Raw genomic sequence first — 21,565 nt, forward strand, 5'->3', positions numbered from 1 at the left:
CCATGAATAACTTTCAGTAAAATGGTGTGCAATTTATAAATTGAAAGGTACATTTTGAATTGATAAGAATTACCCACAGTCTTGGACAATCTATCAGCTGAATCACTTCGTTTGGCTGTGATTATCTTTGACAGTATTCTTTCATATCGTCAGAAAAAGCTCTGTTAGAACTGTGACAGCAATTTTTGCCATCCATTTCTATATAACATCGTGTGACTAGGTCACACACTTAGCTTGCTCTGGATTGCCTTGAAATTACCGAAATAGAAGCCTTTCAACTATTCTCTCCATTGCCTAGGTTCTAGCGGATTACAGTAGTTGCTATGATTACAATAACTATGTGTCTTAATGTTGAATATTATGTTGGCACCATCCTCCTCATTGCAGTCTGGAGCAAATCCCAGTGTCTTAACTCATGTTTCTATCAGTGAATGTTTTGAGGATACAACAACAGTGGTCAGGTTTAGGTTAGATTAGAGATACAGCGTGGAAAAAGGCCCTTTGGCCCACCGAGTCCACACCAACCAGCGATCACCCGTACACTAGCTCTATCCTACACACTTGGGACAATTTACTGAAGCCAATTAACCACCAAACCCGGAATGTGGGAGGAAACAGGAGCACCTGGGGGAGGGGGGCTGTGGGGGAAGGGGGGTGGGTGGGGTAGGGGGAGGGGGGGTGGGGGGGGGAAGGGGATTGTGTGGGGAAGGAGGGTGGGGAAGGGGAGGGGGGTGTGGGGAATGGGAGGTGTGAAGAAGGGGGGATGTGGGGAAGGGGAGGGGGTGTGGGGGGGGGGGGGGTGTTGGGGGAGGGGGGGGTGGTGGTAGGGGTGGTGGAAGGGGGGCTGTGGGGATAGGGGGGGTGGGGGGGGAGGGGGGAAGCGGGGGTGGAAGGGGGGGGAGGGGGGAGGGGGTGGTGGTCGCAGCAGACGCACCTCGCACTCTGCTCACCCCGCACCTTCAGCTTTCGGCCTCACGCAACAGCTCCCGGTCCCTAATTCACTCAGAGGCTTCTGGTTCAACTTAACAGCTCCCGGCTCATCGTGCTGGTTGCTGCAGAAGCAGCCCACATGTTGTTCTCTGCCTGCACACTGCTCACAGACTCAGCCCCGCCTCCGGGGCTTTATTCTCCTTGCCCCCGGAAGGGGCATTACCTTCATAGTGACAGATAGGCGAGAAGACCAATCTGCTGATCTCACGATGTTTGAAACCTTCATAACTTTTCTAATATTTCACTGATCAGAACAAAACCTGGTGCACTTGGAGCAGTGGTGAGTAAGGTGGCAAAAAATTCCTAGCGATATAGTGTACCGTTATTGCGCAAATAAAAAAAATGAAAACTGGAAGAGGACAAGATGAGAGTTTTAGTAATAGTATAGAAATAATAGAAGAGAATAGATAGATAGATATAGATATAGATATAGATACTAGACCAAGGGGGACCCGTTGGGCCCCGTCCCCTCAACGGTGGTTTGGGGGGGAGGGGGTGGAGGCGGCGGCTTGCGGCATCACACACACACTAACCACCTTCCCAACACACACACACACACACTTACTACCATCCCCACGCACATAATAACCACTCTCCACACACACACAATGACCACCCCCTTGATATTGGAGAGGGGGGGGGGGGAGAGAGGGGAGAGAGGCCGGGGGGGGGAGGGGAGAGAGGCCGGGGGGGGGAGGGGAGAGAGGGGGAGGGAAACATAGAAACATAGAAACATAGAAATTAGGTGCAGGAGTAGGCCATTCGGGCCTTCGGGCCTGCACCGCCATTCAATATGATCATGGCTGATCGTCCAACTCAGTATCCTGTACCTGCCTTCTCTCCATACCCTCTGATCCCCTTAGCCACAAGGGCCACATCTAACTCCCTCTTAAATATAGCCAATGAACTGGCCTCGACTACCCTCTGCGGCAGAGAGTTCCAGAGATTCACCACTCTCTGTGTGAAAAAAGTTCTTCTCATCTCGGTTTTAAAGGATTTCCCCCTTATCCTTAAGCTGTGACCCCTTGTCCTGGACTTCCCCAATATCGGGAACAATCTTCCTGCATCTAGCCTGTCCAACCCCTTAAGAATTTTGTAAGTTTCTATAAGATCCCCTCTCAATCTCCTAAATTCTAGAGAGTATAAACCAAGTCTATCCAGTCTTTCTTCATAAGACAGTCCTGACATCCCAGGAATCAGTCTGGTGAACCTTCTCTGCACTCCCTCTATGGCAATAATGTCCTTCCTCAGATTTGGAGACCAAAACTGTACACACTACTCCAGGTGTGGTCTCACCAAGACCCTGTACAACTGCAGCAGTAGAACCTCCCTGCTCCTATACTCAAATCCTTTTGCTATGAAAGCTAACTGAGGAAGGGGAGGAGACAGCAAGGACTAACAAAATTGGGAGAATTCGCTTGCAGACTCCCCAAACGGAATATGAGGTGCTGTTCCTCCAATTTCTTCGCTGCCTGCAGGCACCTGCATGCCTACTTTCAATGACTGGTGTACCATGACACCACCGGTCTGCGCTGCATCTCCCCTTTTGTCCCCACCCACCCCCGCCCCCGATCTAGTTTCGGCCGAAACGTTGCCATTTAGCTCCATAATAGTCTGTTTTCCAGCTGTTTTTGCCACCAAAACTGGGTACCATGAACCCCTCACATCTCCCTTTTCCTATCCACATTATACTGTTTTTTTGCACCAAAATGGCTCACAAACATTTGCATTTGCCATTTGCCCACTCACCCAGCCTATCCAAGTCACCTTGCAGTCTCCTAGCATCCTCCTCACAGCTAACACTGCCCCCCAGCTTAGTGTCATCCGCAAACTTGGAGATATTGCCTTCAATTCCCTCATCCAGATCATTAATATATATTGTAAATAGCTGGGGTCCCAGCACTGAGCCTTGCGGTACCCCACTAGTCACTGCAAGGTTCAATGCTGGGACCCCAGCTATTTAGGGAGAGGAGGGAGAGGAGGAGGAGGGGGGGAGAGGAGGAGGAGGGGGGGGGAGAGGAGGGGGGGGGAGGAGGAAGGGGTAGAGGAGGAGGGGGGGGAGAGAGGAGGTGGGGAGCGGGGCAGGCGTCAACCAAAGGACTGCATGTTCCGCGGCTTTAATCCTGAGCCCGGGGGGTGGTTGGGTCGTCACAGGGCAGGGCTGGTTCCCGAATGCAATACTGCGTTGTTCCAGACTCCAGGGACAGGGAGAGGGCAGGGACAGGGAAGCTTGCTGCCTTTTGGAGCTGGGATTTCAGATTTGCGGCGTCTTTTTGAGGCAGGGAGAGGGCAGAGACATGGAGAGGGATGCGGGCGATCATGGACCCAATGACTCCGAGCAAGGGGGACGCGGCCGATGCGAGCTGGCGGCCGGGAAACGTCACTCGCAACGCATGAACACAGCGTGCAGCCATTGTGACGTCATCAGCCAAAGCCGTTCGGTTTTGTTTTCTAAGTTATTTCAGATTTTTGAACATTTTGATTAATAACTCGAGAAATAATGCATTCATTTTTCAGATGAGGCAATTTTGGAGTTCACGGGATAAAACTCTACAAGAATATGCAAACATTTTACCATTTTTTCAAGCAGATGTGATTACACACACACACATCCAAGATCAGACTTTTAAGATATACGTATATATATATATATATATACACACATTTTAATATATATATTTCCATATTTATTTCTATATAGTCTTATGTTTCAGGAATATTTAAGAGACTTTTAGACAAGGATATGCAGGGAAGGAGGGATATGGATCACGTGCAGGCAGAGTAGATTAGTTTATCTTGGCATTATGTTCAGCAGAGATATTGTCAGAACAATTTTCTATATTCTATCAATGTTCTAAATATTATTGCATCTGCCTTAACTACATCCACTGGCAGTTCATTCCATATAATCACCAGGTGAAATGATGCCTATCAGACTACGATTAAATCATTCCACTGTCATCTTAAAGTAATGATTCCCTTACTCCGGGTAAAAGGCTGTGCATTCACCCTGTATATTTCCCTCATGATTTTATGCACCTCTATGAGATCACCCCTTATCCTCCAGCCCAACCTCTCCCTATAGCTCATGCCCTTGAGTATTGGCAACATCCTCTGTGGTGGCGCAGTGGTGCAGCGTTGGAATTGTTGCCTCAGCCACAGAGCGGCAGAGACCTGGAGGGGCGGAAATCGCTATCAAAACATGGGGGAGACACAATTCGGGGGCATGGCTTCTTGGTGGCTGTGAGCACGCGCATGCGCAGACACACACACACACGAGGCTTCGGCCGTGGGCCCCGTGGACGGTAACATCGGGAGCTGACCTGGTTGTTAACCGACTCCGAACTTCAGCAACAGCAACTTCATCCGCCCCAAATTGTGGGGCTTGAATCGGCCCATTCGTGGGGCCTTTCATCGCCCGGCGCAGCTTAAAATCGGCCTGCGGGGGCTTCAACATCGGGAGCCTCGATCGCCTCGATGCAGCAGTTTGATTTTTAGGCACGCCAGGCGATGGAAGGCCCCGCGAACGGGCGGATTCAGCCCTTAGAAAGCGGCTGATACACGCTTTAATCTTTCAAAACCTACAATGTGATAAATAACACAAACAAATAAAACTGAAGCAAATAACTGATTCCTGGGATGTCAGGACTTTCATATGAAGGAAGATTGCAGTTAGATGGACAGGCTAGATGCAGGAAGATTGTTCCTGATGTTGGGGAAGTCCATAACAAGTGGTCACAGTTTAAGGATAAGGGGGAAATCATTTAGGACTGAGATGAGAAAAACATTTTTCACACAGAGAGTGGTGAATCTCTGGAATTCTCTGCTACAGAAGGTAGTTGAGGCCAGTTTATTGGCTATATTTAAGAGGGAATTAGATGTGGCCCTTGTGGCTAAAGGGATCAGGGGGTATGGAGAGAAGGCAGGTACAGGATACTGAGTTGGATGATCAGCCATGATCATATTGAATGGCGATGCAGGCTCGAAGGGCCGAATGGCCTATTCCTGCACCTAATTCCTATGTCTATGTTTCTATGTTTCTATCTATATTACTAAATCTCTGTTCTTGACTGCTTTTGGCCTTCTATGCTGCGATTTCCAAGAGAACGCCGCCACCTATGGCCGTCATTTTTGGCCACCTTGCTCAGAGCCCCCCCTCCGCCGCATGTGTGCCGAGGATTTTTTCCATCGATGAAAAATGACAGAGATATTAATGTTTTACAAAATTCACCATTCTCTCTGCTGCCCCTGCGGGAGCGAGGGGGAGGGACTATAAAACCAGGAAGTGGTGTGCCTCAATTAGTCTCTGCAAGATGGAGCTCTGTCAATTAGTCTCTGTCACTCTGAGCTCTGAATGACTGAACAAATGTCTACATCACTGTGAGTACCCTTAATGTGGTTTGAAAATGAATATATGGTCAGGATAGGACCCGGGCGTCTGGAGCTGTTAGGCAGCAGCTCTACCAGCTGCGCTATTGTACCACAGAATGTAGTGGTAAGTAGAAAAACTTCCTTTGTCATTTTCAGTATATCTTTAAAGAAGCAACGTGAAATAATGGGAGTCCAGGAAACATTGTTCAACTGGATTTTATTATTATTTTATATTGGAACTGACAGACATGTAATGTACATTCATTATTTGTGAATTTCCAGTGTGACACTGGGCAACAGTAAGTGTACGATGCAAGTCTGTTCACGTATATAGTTCAGAATTTAATTATCTGCAAGACCTCATCTGAAAGGACATAGCTTTGCCCGATGGCATGAGAATGTACAAATAGCAATCAGCTGTCAGACGACCTGGAATATAAACCATCAGGATTAAAAAGAAAGTCTGAAGTATGATGGGAATCAGTTGGCATTTTATGTAATGTTGCTTCAGCAAATAGTGCTTGGAGCAGGTGCAGAAGGTAGAAAGGTTTAGGTTTAGGATTAGGTTTATTATTGTTATGTGTACCGAGGTCCAGTGAAAAGCTTTGTTTTGCTGCTATCTAATCAAATTGTGGATAGGACCTTACCAGTAGTGCAAGAGTCGAGGACCAGAAGGCACAACTGCAGAATAAAAGGACTTCCCCTTTAGAAAGGAGATGAACATTTTCATTAGCCAAAAGATGGTGATTCTGTGGAATTCATTGCCGTAGATGGCTGTGGAGGCCATTTTATTTGGTGCTTTAAATCATTTTTAAAGATAGGTTCATGATTCGTAAGGGCATCTAAGGTTATGGGGAGAAAGCAGGAGAATGGGGTTGAAATGGAAAAATAGATTAGCCATGATTGAATGGCGGAGCAAATTTGATGGCGCGGAGCAAACTTGAAAAATGGTTAGGTGAGAGGGTAGCTAATATTATCCCTCTTTTTAATAGACAATAGGTGCAGGAGTAGGCCATTCGGCCCTTCGAGCCAGCACCGCCATTCAATGTGATCATGGCTATTGGGTACCAATCAGTACCCCGTTTCTGCCTTCTCCCCATATCCCCTGACTCCGCTATCTTTCAGAGCCCTATCCAGCTCACTCTTGAAAGTATCCAGAGAACCAGCCTTCACCGCCATCTGAGGCAGAGAATTCCACACTCAATACTCTGTGAGAAACAGTTTCCTCGTCACTGTTCTAAATAGCTTACCCCTTATTCTTAAACTGTGGCCCCTGGTTCTGGACTCCCCCAACATCGGGCACATGTTTCCTGTCTCTAGCATGTCGAAACCTTTAATAATTTTATATGTTTCAATACGAATCCCACTCATCCTTCTAAACTCCAGAGTATACAAGCTCAGTTGATCCATTCTCTCAGCAAATGACAGCCCCGCCAACCCCGGAATTAACGTTGTAAACCTATGCTGCACTCCCTCAATAGCAAGAATGTCCTTCCTCATATTAGAGGACCAAAACTGCACACAATACTCCAGGTGTGGTCTCACTAGGACCCTATACAACTGCAGAAGGACCTCCTTGCTCCCATACGCAATTCCTCTTGTTATGAAGGCCAACAAGCCATTCGCTTTCTTCACTGCCTGCTGTACCTGCATGCTTACAAGGACCCCCAGATCCCGTTGTACTTCCCTTTTCACAACTTGACACCATTTAGATAGTTGTTTAAGAAGGAACTGCAGATGCTGGAAAAATCGAAGGTAGACAAAAATGCTGTCGAAACTCAGCTGGTGAGGCAGCATCTATGGAGCGAAGGAATAGATTACATTTCGTGTCGAGACCCTTCTTCTGACTGATGTGGGGGTGGGGGGGGCGGGTGGGAAGAAGAAAGGAAGAGATGGAGACAGTGGGCTGTGGGAGAGCTGGGAAGGGGAGGGGAAAGAGGGAGAAAGCAAGGACTACCTGAAATTGGAGAAGTCAATGTTCATACCGCTGGGGTGTAAACTGCCCAAGCGAAATATGAGGTGCTGCTCCTCCAATTTACTGTGGGACTCCCTCTGGTCATGGAGGAGGCCCAGGACAGAAAGGTCGGATTCCGAATGGGCGGGGGAGTTGAATTGCTGAGCCACCAGGAGATCAGGTCGGTTATTGCGAACTGAGCGGAGGTGTTGGGCGAAGCGATCGCCAAGCCTATGCTTGGTCGCAGCGATGTAGATCAGCTGATGTCTAGAGCAGCGGATGCAATAGATGAGGTTGGAGGAGGTGCAGGTGAACCTCTGCTGCACCTGGAAAGACTGCTTGGGTCCTTGACTGGAGTCAAGGGGTGGAGGTTAAGGGACAAGTGTAGCATTTCCTGCGGTTGCAAGCGAAAGTACCAGGGGAGGGGGTGGCTTGGGTGGGAAGGGACAAATTGACAAGGGAGTTACTGAGGGAGCGGTCTCTGCGGAAAGCTGACAGGGGAGGAGATGGGAAGATGTGGCCAGTGATGGGATCACGTTGGAGGTGGCGAAAATGTCGGAGGATTATCTGTTGTATGTGACGGCTGGTAGGGTGGAAGGTGGAGACAAGGGGGACTCTGTCCTTGTTACGAGTGGGGGATGGGGAGTGAGGGCAGAGCTATGGGGTATAGACGTGACCCTGGTGAGAGCCTCATCTATAGTCGAAGAGGGGAACCCCCGTTCCCTAAAGAATGAGGACATCTCCGATGCCCTGGTTTGGAACACCTCATCTGCAGCTCTATCCCCTACTCCCAATTCCTCTGTCCACGCCGCATCTGCACCCGGGATGAGGTGTTCCAAACCAGGGCATCAGAGATGGCACCCCCCCCCCACATCAGTCCATTTAGATAGTAACCTGCCTTCCTGGTTTTGTTGCCAAACATTTTGTTAACCTCACATTTATCCACATTAAACTGCATCTGCCATGCCTCTACCCACTCACCCAACCTGTCCAAGTCACCCTGCATTATCATAGCATCCTCCTCACAGTTCACATTGCCACCCAGCTTTGTATCATTTGCAAATTTGCTAACGTTGCTTTGAATCCCTTCATCTAAATCATTGATGAAGACAGTTCAAGACAAGTAAAAAAATGCGGGAGAGAGAAAACAGGGAATTATAGACCAGTTAGCCTGACATCAGTGGTGGGGAAGATGCTGGATTCAATTATAAAAGATGAAATAACGCCACATTTGGATAGCAGTAGCAGGATCGGTCCGAGTCAGCATGGATTTATGAAGGGGAAATCATGCTTGACTAATCTTCTCGAATTTTTTGAGGATGTAACTAGGAAAATGGACACGGGAGAGCCAGTGGATGTAGTGTATTGACTTTCACAAAGCATTTGATAAGGAATATTGTACCCAGAGCAGGGGAATCAAGAACCAGGTTTAAGTTGACAGGGGGAGGATTTAACACAAAATTGTGGGACAACATTTTCACACAGGTGGGTGAGGTAGTTGAGGCGGGTACTATAACAGCACTTAAAAGACACTTGGACAGGTGCATGGATAGCAAAGGTTTAGAGGGATGTGGGCCAAATGTGGGCAGGTGGGGCGAGGGTAGATGGGGCATCTTGGTCACCATGGAAAAGTTGGGCCGAAGGCTGTATACCGTGCTGGATTTATTTCCAGCAGCTGCACTTTTCCACATAGGTTTCCCACCCACAATAAACATGAAGTCATCAAAATAGAACACAGAACACAGAACATAGAACATAGAAGAATGTAGAATAGTACTGTACAGGAACAGCCCTTCGGCCCACAATGCCTGTGCTGAACACAATGCCTGAGTTAAACTAATCTCCTCTGCCTACACATGATACATATTCCTCCATTCCCTACATGTCCAAGTGCCTATCTAAAAGCCACTATTGTATATACGTCCACCACTACTCCTGGCAGTGCATTCCTGGCATCTACAACCACACTCTGTGCCATCAACTTCCCGTACATCTACTTTAAACTTTACCCCTCTCACCTTAAAGTTATGCGCTCTAGTATTTGATTCTTCCATCTCGGGATAAAGGTTCTGACTGGCTATGCTATCTAAGCCTCGCATAATGTTATATCAGGTCTCTGTTGCCTTGCCACTAGTTGACATTAAATCCTAATCACCCATCACCGTGTCCTTGTCCAAATTCACTCTCCTCCTAGACAAAACAATGCCGTGATTTACAAAAAAAAACTCATCTAAAATTTCTCCAGATTCTCACTCCACAACCTTCGTATAAGTGCCTAGGTTCATTGTCCCTCTGCAAAATTGCCCTTACGTGGTCGGCGTGGACTCAGTGGGTCAAAGGGCCTGTTTGCGTGCTGTATCTCTAAATACTGAACAAAAAGTAAAAGCAGAAACCGACTGTAATTACAGCCACAAAGTGCTGGAGTAACTCAGTGGGTCAGGCAGCATCTCTGGAGAACATGATCGTTGACTGTCGGGTCGGGACCCTTCTTGTCACCTATCCATGTTGCAGAGATGCTGCCTGGCTGAACCGCTGAATTACCTCAGCACTTGTGCCTTCGATTACTTTCCCCGCCGTTGCTGGGCGGAACTTACGCTATATTTTATTCATTCAGCAAAACATCAGTATAATTCCAACGTTCTCGTGTTGACTGTAAAATGGGGAGACCTGTTTAAAAGCGCGCTCTCCGATCAATGCCAATCCGCTGATTTTCATACCTCTAGTTTCCCTCTCCCCTGGCTCTCAGTCTGAAGAAGGGTCTCGACCCGAAACGTCACCTATTTCTTTTCACCAGAGATGCTGCCTGACCCGCTGAGTAACTCCAGCACTTTGTGTCCATCTCCGCTGATTTTCAACGCGGTGTTGCTACTGGCAGTGCAGATCGAGTTACCAGTGTAAGCTGAACTGATCAGAAAGGCATTACAGCACTTTTAAAGCTTACTCTAGGTCCAATTACCAGCAAGGTAAAGTTAATTGTAAAACCACGTTTTATAGGTAATAACATTTGCTGGTTTACACATAAGAAAGGCACAAAGTGCTGGAGTCAGGCAGCATCTCTGAAGGAACTATATAGGCGCCGTGCATCGAGTTTCCTGTGGATTTTAAAATCCTATTTTTAAGTTCGTTGCGAAGGTAGAAATGAATCAAGATTGAGCGCTTGGAATCAATGTCCACATGCGCGATTATATCTGCTTTGTCAGAACTGAGCACGATTCGTGTTTCTTCGTTGATTCCGGAGCCTTTGTAAGCTGCATTAAATCAAACACTACCGTGGAAAAGAACATGGCAATGGTTCTGGTTCCTCATAAATGGAGGTTTATGACAAAGTTAGGCTTATCACATTAACAATGTTAGACACAAGGAACTGCAGATGTTGGCTTTACAAAAATAAATGCGGGAGTAACTCAATTAACATACATGTCTTACATTTGAATAAATACACGTCTATTGATATTCTGATGTTGTCAGCAACAAACACACCACTAAAGCTAACATCAAACCTACCATCTCTATAAAATAGACATAGAGTGCTGGAGTAACTCAGGGCAGGCAGCAATGCTGGAGGACATAGATAGGTGATGTTTCAGGCCGGGATCCTTTTTCAGACTGGGTTGCCATACGCAGTTAGAAAATCCTCGAGGAATCGACAGATTTAGTCATTTTAATATTAATATTGACAGAAAGCTGTTTGAAGTTAGGGGAACCCAATGATATGTGTCTACGTGTCCAGGCGTGATTCCTTGCTCGCACTGTGATGTTCGTAATCATAATTTCAAGTCACTGTAATTAACTTGCATGTTTGCAACACCAAAGGCTGGACACACACACAAACCCCATAAACACATAAACACTCCAAGTGCCAAACTCGAAATATTCCTCCAGTTCGTTAGATAATGCCAAATGACAAACAATAAGAGGTGGAGGAGGAAGGGGTGGGGTCAGCATCTAGAGGATATATGGGCTAAAAAAAACCACACAATGTTGCAGTAACTCAGCGGGTCAAGCAGCATCTGTGGAGGGAATGGGCGAGCGACGTTTTTGATCTATCTTCAGGCTGATTGGCGTGGGAATGGTGGGAGTAGGAAGCGGAGAGGAATGTTTCTTTGTGTTTTTTTAATGTGCTCAAATGACAATAGACTGTATTTGTCGTAAGGAAACACGACAGTGGGATCTGGAGATGGGTCTAAACCCAAAAGGTCACCTATTCCTTTTCTCCAGAGATGCTGCCTGACCCGCTGTTTTACTCCAGCAGTTTGTGTCTATCTTCGGTTTAAACTAGCATCTGCAGGTCCTTCCCCCACAGTGGAATATGTACCTTGGATTACACTCAAAATATGTATCGCAGCAGGCAGGTGGCTGTTCAGACTAAAACATTGGAAAAGTATTACAAAATAACACAGGTCAGAAAACAAGCACAATGGTCACGAAACGATTTATAGAGCAAGGGTACTTTTGAGAAAACCACATTAATAGACAATAGACAATTGGTGCACGAGTAGGCCATTCGGCCTACGAGTCAGCACCGCCATTCAATGTGACCATGGCTGATCATCCTCAATCAGTACCCAGTCCCTGCCTTCTCCCCATATCCACTGATTCCGCTATTTTTAAGAGCCCTATCCAGCTCTCTCTTGAAAGCATCCAGAGAACCTGCCTCCACCGCTCTCTGAGGCAGATAATTCCACAGACTCACCACTCTCTTTGAGAAAAAGTGTTTCCTCGTTTCCGTTTTAAATGGCTTACTCCTTATTCCTAAACTGTGGCCCCTGGTTCTGGACTCCTCCAACATCGGGAACATGTTTCCTGCCTCTAGGTGTCCAAACCCTTAATAATCTTATATGTTTCAATGAGATCCCCTCTCACCCTTCTAAACTCCAGAGTATATAAGCCCAGCTGCTCCATTCTCTCAGCATTTGACAGTCCCGCCATCCCGGGAATTAACCTTGTAAACCTACGCTGCACTCCCTCTATAGCAAGAATGTTCTTCCTCAAATGAGGGGACCAAAACTGCACACAATACTCCAGGTGTGGCTCACTTGGGCTCTGTACAAATGCAAAGGACCTCTTTGCTCCTATATTTGATTCATTGTGTTATAAAGGCCAACATGCCATTCGCTTTCTTCACTGCCTGCTGTACCTGCATGCTTACTTTCATAGATTGATGTACAAGGACCTCCAGATCCCGTTGTACTTCCCCTTTTCCCAACTTGACGCCATTCCGATAGTAATCTACCTTCCTGTTTTTGCTACATCAGAAACATGGCTTCCAATAAAATCTTCACCAAAGCGAACGTTCATTCACAGTTTTTTCCGAAATCTTACACCAAACCCATTCGACATCTTCCTCAGAAAGCGATCCCGGCCAAATGATCGCGTGACATCTTTTCAATAAGATGAAGGAAAGTTCAATGCATGTGATATCCCCTTCCCTTTCATTTGTTATCTCATCTTAAAATTCAGACTAAAAGGTCTAATCAACTTTTCATTGATCTTTAGTAATCGACTAACATTGTTGGATTTTTGTGAAATGGAACAACATCATTTCCGAAGGAATTGAATAAAAATGAGTCGTGTGTCCTTTTGTGTATTAACCAGCATCTGCTGTTCTTCGCTCTACTCTAAAATATAGTTATCCCCAAATTATAATTTCCCCTCCCAAATTATTTTGATGAATTTCACACAAATCCAACGATGTTGGTAAATTAAAAATGAGTTAGCCAGCCCAAACTAACATGTGGCTGGTTTGACTTTGCATATCGGCTTAGGTTTATTATTGTCACTTTTACCCCGACACAGAAAAGCTTTATTTTTGCATGCTATCCAAACAAGTCAGATAATACTACAATCGAGTCAAATTCATGTGTAATTGACAGAGCGAAAGGGAAAGGTACAGAGTGTAGAATACAGTTCTCAGCAATGTAGCGCATCAGTTCCAGAGATAAAGTCCACTGTCCACAAAGAGCTACAATCTACTCCAATAACCAAACATACCTCTCTATCCATGTTCTCCACGGATGCTGCCTCTCATTGAGTTATTTTGTGACTTTTTTGTAATCCAGTTCTTGGTATCTATACATATCAGCCTATTCAAAATCAACGCAGACGGAATAAAATGCCCATCACTGGAGACCCTGCTTCCCCCATCTTAAAGCGACGCCACGGTTCGTGAGTATAGCCCATCCTTATCACACACGCTTTCCCTTCTCCAACTAACTCTTCTCCCATGGAGTGTGGTCAAAAACCTCTCCCTGTCCAACACCACCCAGCCTGTGCCACCAAATGACCACAGGTCAGCCTGCTTTCCACAGTGTGGGGAAGAAGAACCTGCAGATGCTGGTTTACACACGAAGTGCTAGAGTAACTCTGGCCAGGCAACATCTCTTGAACATCCATGCTTTTTTACAGAGTTTCCCAGTCAATGGGCAATAGCTTTCAGTGCAATTGCCAAGTGGTAATGCATGTTACAAATAAAATAACGCGATTACAATGTGAATGGAACGGGTTCATCAGCAACGTAAATCAACCGTGCGCTGGCGGAGGGGTGAGGCTTACCGTTCAGTTTTCCCAGCACCAAGAGGTATGGCAGGATCATGGCGATGGGTGAGAGAGCCGGCAGCGGGCACACACACTACACCACTCGCACACACTCCTCTTCAAATCTCTAGGTCTGTGTCGACCCAGCTGCCGCCCGAGTCTGCGCGCACGCACACTCACTCCAGGCTGGATGCAAACGGCTGCAAATGCTTAGGAACCTAAAGAGAGCTGGAGTCACCCAGCCGGCCAGTGCCTCTGCAGATACTGGTTAATACACAAAAAGACGCAAAGTGCTGGAGTAACAGCGGGTCAGGCAGCATCTCTGGAGAACAGGGACAGGTGACGTTTCGGGTCGGGACCCTTCTACAGATTGATTGTAGTGGTGGGGGGAGTTTGAAGACGGGTCCCAACCCGAAACATCACCATCCATTTTCTCCAGAGATGCTGCCTGACCCACTGGGTTACTCCAGCACATTGTGGCTTTCCCCCCCGTAAACCAGCATCTGCAGTTTCTTGTTTCTAGGTTGACTTCCCATCAACCACAGTGGAGACCTTTGAACTGTCTTTAATCGGAATGTATCTTGCACTAAATGCTGTACATACCCTTTATCCTGGATCTGTACACTGTGGACGGCTTGAATGTAATCATGTCGAGTTTTTTCTACGTCTGGTTAGCACGCAACAAAAAAAAGGTTCTCACTGTACCTCTGTACACGTGGCAATAACTGAATTAAAACTAAACTAAACCATATATAAAACCAGCAAGCATACAGATCGCAAATAAGAAGAGCTTTGCATTGTATCCTTTTATGTGTATATTTTTTTCAGAATTCAATAAAAGAAACTTGTGCAAATAATTGCAGTTGATGCTCATAAACCTGCAACACAAATATGCAGCAGACTCAGACTTGAGCCACAGGGGAAAGGACACTGCTGAAGTATTCAAGGCATCTGGATCTGAAGAAATGAATGAACATTCCAATAATTAGTTACTGGTTGATTGAAAGATACAGTATGGAAACAGGCTCTCCTGCCCACCGAATCCATGCTAACCATCATCACCCTTTAACTCAAGTTCCATGTTACCCCATTTTTTCATCCATGCCCTACCCACTAGGGGCAATTAAAAGAGGCCAATTAACCTACAAAACTGCATGCCTTTGGGATGTCAGAGGCAACCAGAGCACCGTCAGAAATTTGGTTTAGGTTTTGTCCTTGTGACTCTTGAAAGGCACCCATAAATAAAATGTATTATTATTATTATTATTGTCACACGTACTGAGGTACAGTGAAAAGCTTTGTTCTACTTGCTAATCTATCATATCAGATAATCATAAATATAATAACCATAAATATAATCAAACTCCAAACTCCAAAAGCCAAATTCAAGTACAATATTTAGAGTGTAGACACAAAATGCTGGAGTAACTCAGTGGGATAGGCACCATCTCTGGAGAGAAGGAATGGGTGATGTTTCAGGTCGGGACCCTTCTTCAGACTGATGTCAGGGGAGTGGGCGGGACAGAGATAGAATGTAGTTGGAGACAGTGGTGGGAGAACTGGGAAGGGGGAGAAGATGGAGAGAGAGAGAAAGCAAGGGCCATTTGAAGTTCGAGAAGTCAATGTTCATACCGCTGGGGTGTAACCTACCCAAGCGAAATATGAGGTGCTGTTCCTCCAATTTGCACTGGGCCGCACTGACAATTGAGGAGGTCCAGGATAGAAAAGTCAGATTGGGAATGGGAGGAGGAGTGCTGAGCCACCAAGAGATCTGGTAGGTTAAGGCGGACTGAGCGGAGGTGTTCATTGAAACGATCGCCGAGCCTGCGTTTGGTCTCGCCGATGTACAGAAGTTGACACCTGAAACAGTGGACACAGAGGAGAGGGGGGCAGAGTAGAGGGGGGAGCAGGAGAGGGGGGAGGAGGAGAGGGAGAGGAGGGAGGGGGAGAGGGGGGGGAGCAGGAGAGAGGGGGGGAGGAGGAGGGGGGGGGAGAGAGGGGGGGGGGGGGGGAGAGGAGGAGGGGGGGAGGAAAGGGTGGGGGAGAGGAAAGCGGGGGGGGGGGGGGGGGGGGGGGGGAAGAACCTAAAAAACATTTTAGAACCAAAAAAGACACATTCTGCAAGCATTGTAGAACCAAAAGAGACACTTTTTGCAAACATTTTAGAACCAATAGACACATTCTGCAAGCATTTTAGAACCACTAAGGACATTACATTTGAGTAGACATGTGTTCAGTGTTATTCACAGCTCAGATAAACGTGACCCTCTGCCTTCCTCCAGCTTGCAGACTAATTGAAGAACACCACTTCCTGGTTTCCTGATGAGACCCTAGTGAGAGCCTCATCTATAATGGAAGAGTGGAATCCCCGTTTCCTAAAGAATTAGGACATCTCCAATGATCTAGTATGGAAAACCTCATCCTGAGCGCAGATGCAGCGTAGACGGAGGAATTGGGAGTAGGGGATAGTCTTCACAGGAAGCAGGGTGGGAAGAAGTGTAGTCTAGATAGCCATGGGAGTCAGTAGGTTTGTAGTAGATGTCTATGTAGGAGACATCCAGAAACGGTAGGGAGTTGTCGGAGATGGTACAAGTAGACATCTCACTACCCTGAGTAGGGGAATCAACAATCAGACGACATAGGTTCAAGGTGAGGGGGATAAGATTTAATAGGAATCTGAGGGGCAACATTCTCACTCAGAAGGTGGTGGATATATGGAACAGGCTGCCAGTAGAGGTAGTTGAGGCAGGTGCTACAACAGCATTTAAAATACACTTGGACAGGTATGTGGAGAGGGAAGGTTTAAGGTTCAAAGGTTCAAAGGTTAGTTTATTGTCATGTGTACCAATTAAGGTACAGTGAAACTCGAATTACCATACAGCCATACTAAAAAAAAGCAACAAGACACACAACTACATAAAAGCTAACATAAACATCCACCACAGCGGATTCCACACATTCCTCACTGATGGAAAGTAATAAAGTCTAATCTTCCTCTTTATTCAAGATTCAAGATTCAAGATTCAAGATTCAAGAGAGTTTATTGTCATGTGTCCCAGATAGGACAATGAAATTCTTACTTTGCTTCAGCACAACAGAATATAGAAGGCATGAATACAGAACAGATCAGTGTGTCCATATACCATTGTATAAATATATACACACATGAATAAATAATATCAGGGCATTCGAACCACAGTCGGGGCGATCAAAGCTCCCACAGCCGGCGATCGAAGCTCCCACGTCGGGACGATTGAAGCTCCCACGTCGGGACGGTCAAAGTTACCGCGGCTTGGAGCTCCCGAAGTCGGTCTCTAACCAGGGATCGCGCGCTCCACGATGTTAAGTCCGCAGGCTCCCGCGTTTGGAGCTCCCGAAGTCGTCTCCAGCAGAGGCCGCCAACTCCACGATGTTATGCCGCAGTGCGGACGGAGATACGATACAGAAAAAAATCTCATTTCCATCGAGGTAAGAGATTAAAAAAAGGTTTCCCCCAACCCCCCCACCCTCCCCACCCCCCACATAAGACAAGCTAAAGAACATTAAAAATTACATTTAACCTCCTAAAAAGCAACAAAGAAGGAAGGGACAAGACAGACTATTGGCGAGGCAACCATTACTGGCGCCACCCAGTGGATATATGCCAAATATGGGCAAATGGGACTAGCTTAGGTGGGGCATCTTGGTTGGCATGGAGGAGTTGAGCTGAAGGGACTGTTTCAATGCTGAATGATTACGAATCTTTCCTAGGGCTCCGATCACATGCGTGTTTATGAATATTCATGCAGTAAGGTCTGCCACATTATTCCCAAGTTTTACTATCAGTGAGCTTCAAAGAAACACATTCCTTCAGTGAAAGGAATGTCCTCTCATCTCAGATCTAAATGAACAAACACTTGTTCTGAGTAGGTTCAATCAGTTTTATATCTGCCCAGAAGATAGTCTCCGGCTGTACATTGTCATCAGCATCTGTCTGGAGTATTCATTCTCTCTCATAGAACCACATCTCCATACCTCAACCCAGTTCTAAAAGTCATTCCAACCAATGTGTCCATGAGAAGCCCCCTTGTCCATCAGAAGCCCCCTTGTCCATCATTTTATTGAACTAATTGAAAGATACAGCCTGGAAACACCCCCATCATCCCACCAAGTCCACAACATCCATCAATCACCCACCCATTCACACTAGTTCTATGTAGAAACAAGGAACTGCAGATGCTGGTTTATACCAAAGAAAGACACATTTTGCTTGAGTAACAGAGTTGACGTGGAAAAGCTTTTCCCACTGAGAGTAGGGAAGATTCAAACAAGGGGACATGACTTGAGAATTAAGGGACTGAAGTTTAGGGGTAACATGAGGGGGAACTTCTTTACCCAGAGAGTGGTAGCTGTGTGGAAGGAGCCTTCCAGTGAAGGTGGTGGAGGCAGGTTCGTTTTTATCATTTAAAAATAAATTGGATAGTTATATGGATGGGAAGGGAATGGAGGGTTATGGTCTGAGCGCAGGTATATTGGACTAGGGGAGATTATGTGTTCGGCACGGACTAGAAGGGTCGAGATGGCCTGTTTCCGTGCTGTAATTGTTATATGGTTATATGGTAACTTAATGGGTCAGGCAGCCTCACTGAAAAAAAAGGATGGGTCCCGACCCAAAACAGCACCCATCCTTTTTCTCAGTTACCCCAGCACTTTGTGTCACAGTAGTTCTATGTTATCCCACTTTCTCATCCACTCCCTACACTCAAGGGGGAATTTTACAGAGGCCAATGTTGGAGGAAACCGGAGCACATGGAGGAAACTCACGTAGTCACAGCGAGAACGTACAAACTCCACACAGACAACACTCGAGGTCAGGATTGAACCCATGTCTTTGGCGCTGTGAGGCAGCGGCTCTACCAGCTGCGCCACTGTGCTGATCACAAACAATGGAACTGAGACAATGGTTTGTGATGGGAAATGAACATAGAGGCACAGGGAATGGAAATATTGGTGAAGGTTGATTGATAGGTGCCAATCATGGCACTGAAAATCTAGTCTTTAGTAAAATGAGTGGCCAATGTTAACGTTTTTTTCCCATCAGTTTAACTCATGGCCCAATTGAAAAATTGCTGAGATACAATAAATAACCATCCAAATCAGTTTGGTTTACTGAAGCTCTGCTTAATTTAGAATGGCACAGAACATGTTCTCCAGAGATGCTGCCTGACCAGCTGAGTTACTCCAGCACTTTTTTAAATCTTTTTTTAGAAACCAGCATCTGCATTTCCTTGTGTCTACATAAACTGTCCAAAGTGGATTAACTCACTCTTTCATTGGAAATCCATTCACCCTTTCATTTATGATTCATAGTCTATTTGGAGTTAGTTGATTTGCTTTAGACACAGGTTTATTGTAATCATTATCATTTAGAAACAGTTGACAGGAAGGCTAAAATCATCCTTAACTTCAGTAAAGGAAGGAGTGGACATTAATTAACCATTTCTATAATTCTTGCATAGAATGCAGAAAGGCTGTGGTAGCGAATCTGGGCCAGAACATGGTAGAAGAACAAGAGAGTATAGAGTCATATTCATACAGCATGGAAACAGACCCTTCAGCCCAATTTCATACTGACCAAGATTCCCCATCTAAGGTACTCCCATTTGCTCGAGTTTGGCCCATATCCATCTAAACCTTTTATTCTATGTACCTGTCCAAGTGTTGGTTAAATGGTGTTATTGCATTTGTCCCAACTACCTACTTTGGCAGCTCCTTCCATACACTATTAACCCTCTGTGTAAAAGTTGCCCCTCAGTTTCATGTTAAATCATGTCCCTCTCACTTTAAACCTATGTCTTCTTGTTTCTGATTCTTCCTCTTGTTTTTGAATTCAGCAGGAATCACAGAGGGGAAATAGAGCGAGAGGAGAACTTCTTCAAAGTAGGCATATCTTGAGGAGATTTCACAGTGGGGCAGTAAAATGGGGACGTAAGAAAGTGCAGAACTGGCTCTGGTAAGATCTGGGTCAGGAGGACTGGCTCAGGAGACTACATATGTGGTTCCTTGTGTCTAACGTTCTTGTTCTGGTTCATACTGAGAATGCATAACAACCTACAATCTAGTCTTATGAAGAAAGGTTGGATATTCAAAGACCCACATGGAAACATTCCAAAGAGCTGGTCTACTGTAATTTGGATTTGGATTTGGGTTTGGAGTGCCGCGGAGCCTGGGATCGGAGCTCCAACTGGCGTGGCCTGTGGGCTACGAGTGCCCGGGTCTCCGGGGAGGAGGCAGCCGCTCCAGACTTTCCAAGCCGCTTGAGGAATGTTTCACCCAACGCCGGATGTTCCATCTTCACGGCAAGAGGGCCCTGAAAATCATCGGACTGGCTGCATGGCCACAAATAGGCCCCGACCTCGGGTGTTTCAGAGGAAGAGGACTTAACTTTCTGGTGCCTTTCCCCACAGTGGAAAATTTTGATTCTGCTGTGGGGGGACGTTTGTGTTGAACTCTATAATGTGTTGTGTCCATTTTCTTTATTTTTTAACCTTTTTCTATGGTTTGTATGGAAACTTATTATCTATTTTATGTAAAGCACTTTGGTGTCAATGCGAGTTGACTTAAAACGTGCTATATAAATAAAACTTACTTACTCAATGTAAAGCAAAAACACTTATTCCAAGCCCACATCTCATTGAGAGGGAATGTGTTGTTGAGACATAGAAACATAGAAACATAGAAACATAGAAATTAGGTGCAGGAGTAGGCCATTCGGCCGTTCGAGCCTGCACCGCCATTCAATATGATCATGGCTGATCATCCAACTCAGTATCCCGTACCTGCCTTCTCTCCATACCTCCTGATCCCCTTAGCCATAAGGGCCACATCTAACTCCCTCTTAAATATAGCCAATGAACTAGCCTCATTTCATAAGATTGCTTGCAACCAGAGGAGATCTAACACTTGCACTTACACCATCCAGGGACCCCACAGCCCTTCCAGGTGAAACAAAGGTTCACATGCATCTTGTTTATTGCATTCAGTGCCCTTGATATGGGCTCCTTTAAATCAGCGAGGCTAAATAGACTAGGCGACCATTTCGCCAAACACCTGCGATCGATCCACCAAGGTCTACTGGATCTCCCGGTTGCTCACTATTATACTTCCCCTTCCCATTTCCATAATGACCTTTTCACCCTGGTTCCTCCTCCATTACCAAAGTGAGACAACACACAAACTGTACTTCATATTCCACCTTGAGTAGCTTACAACCCAATAGTATGAACATTGAATTATCCAATTTCAAGTAAGGCCAGCAAACCTTTCTTTTGCTTCCCCGCCAGGTGTTCATATAGTTCCCCCACCCATGTCACCCTGAACCTTTCCCCTCCCCCGTATGCTCATCTCCCATCCCGCCTTATTGTCTGCCCCCCCCCCCCCATCCCTTTTTCCCCTGTCCCTTCCACCCATATCCGTCCCTTTGGCTCTACATTTCACCCCTCCTCTCCTCATCTGACTCCTTTTTGTCTCCGTTTCACTTCTAGCCTTTGTCACTTACTTCACCAATCACCATACCCCATACTGCTGATGTTGGAAATCTGAAAACTTAACAGAAAATATTGGAGCAGTTCAAGTAGTATCTGTGATAAGAGAAAACAAATCTGAACAATCCAAAGGTGAATATCCTGCACATGCCCACTTGGAAACCCATTGCTTTTATGTTATGGTACTGCAGTA

At 46.1% G+C, this 21,565-nt stretch overlaps 1 protein-coding gene across 1 annotated transcript in view; it reads right to left on the minus strand.

The window, feature by feature from the left end:
* rxfp2b (relaxin family peptide receptor 2b) overlaps positions 1-14,118 on the minus strand; it is a 56,853-nt gene extending 42,735 nt beyond the window's left edge. The window contains exon 1 of the mRNA XM_055636865.1: positions 13,868-14,118. Coding sequence (XP_055492840.1) covers positions 13,868-13,907 — 40 coding nt within the window. The 5' untranslated portion in view covers positions 13,908-14,118. The remainder of the gene's footprint in view (positions 1-13,867) is intronic.
* Between the last annotated feature and the right edge of the window lie 7,447 nt (positions 14,119-21,565).

Source organism: Leucoraja erinacea, chromosome 6 (assembly GCF_028641065.1).
Source record: "Leucoraja erinacea ecotype New England chromosome 6, Leri_hhj_1, whole genome shotgun sequence".
Taxonomy (NCBI): Eukaryota; Metazoa; Chordata; class Chondrichthyes; order Rajiformes; family Rajidae; genus Leucoraja; species Leucoraja erinaceus.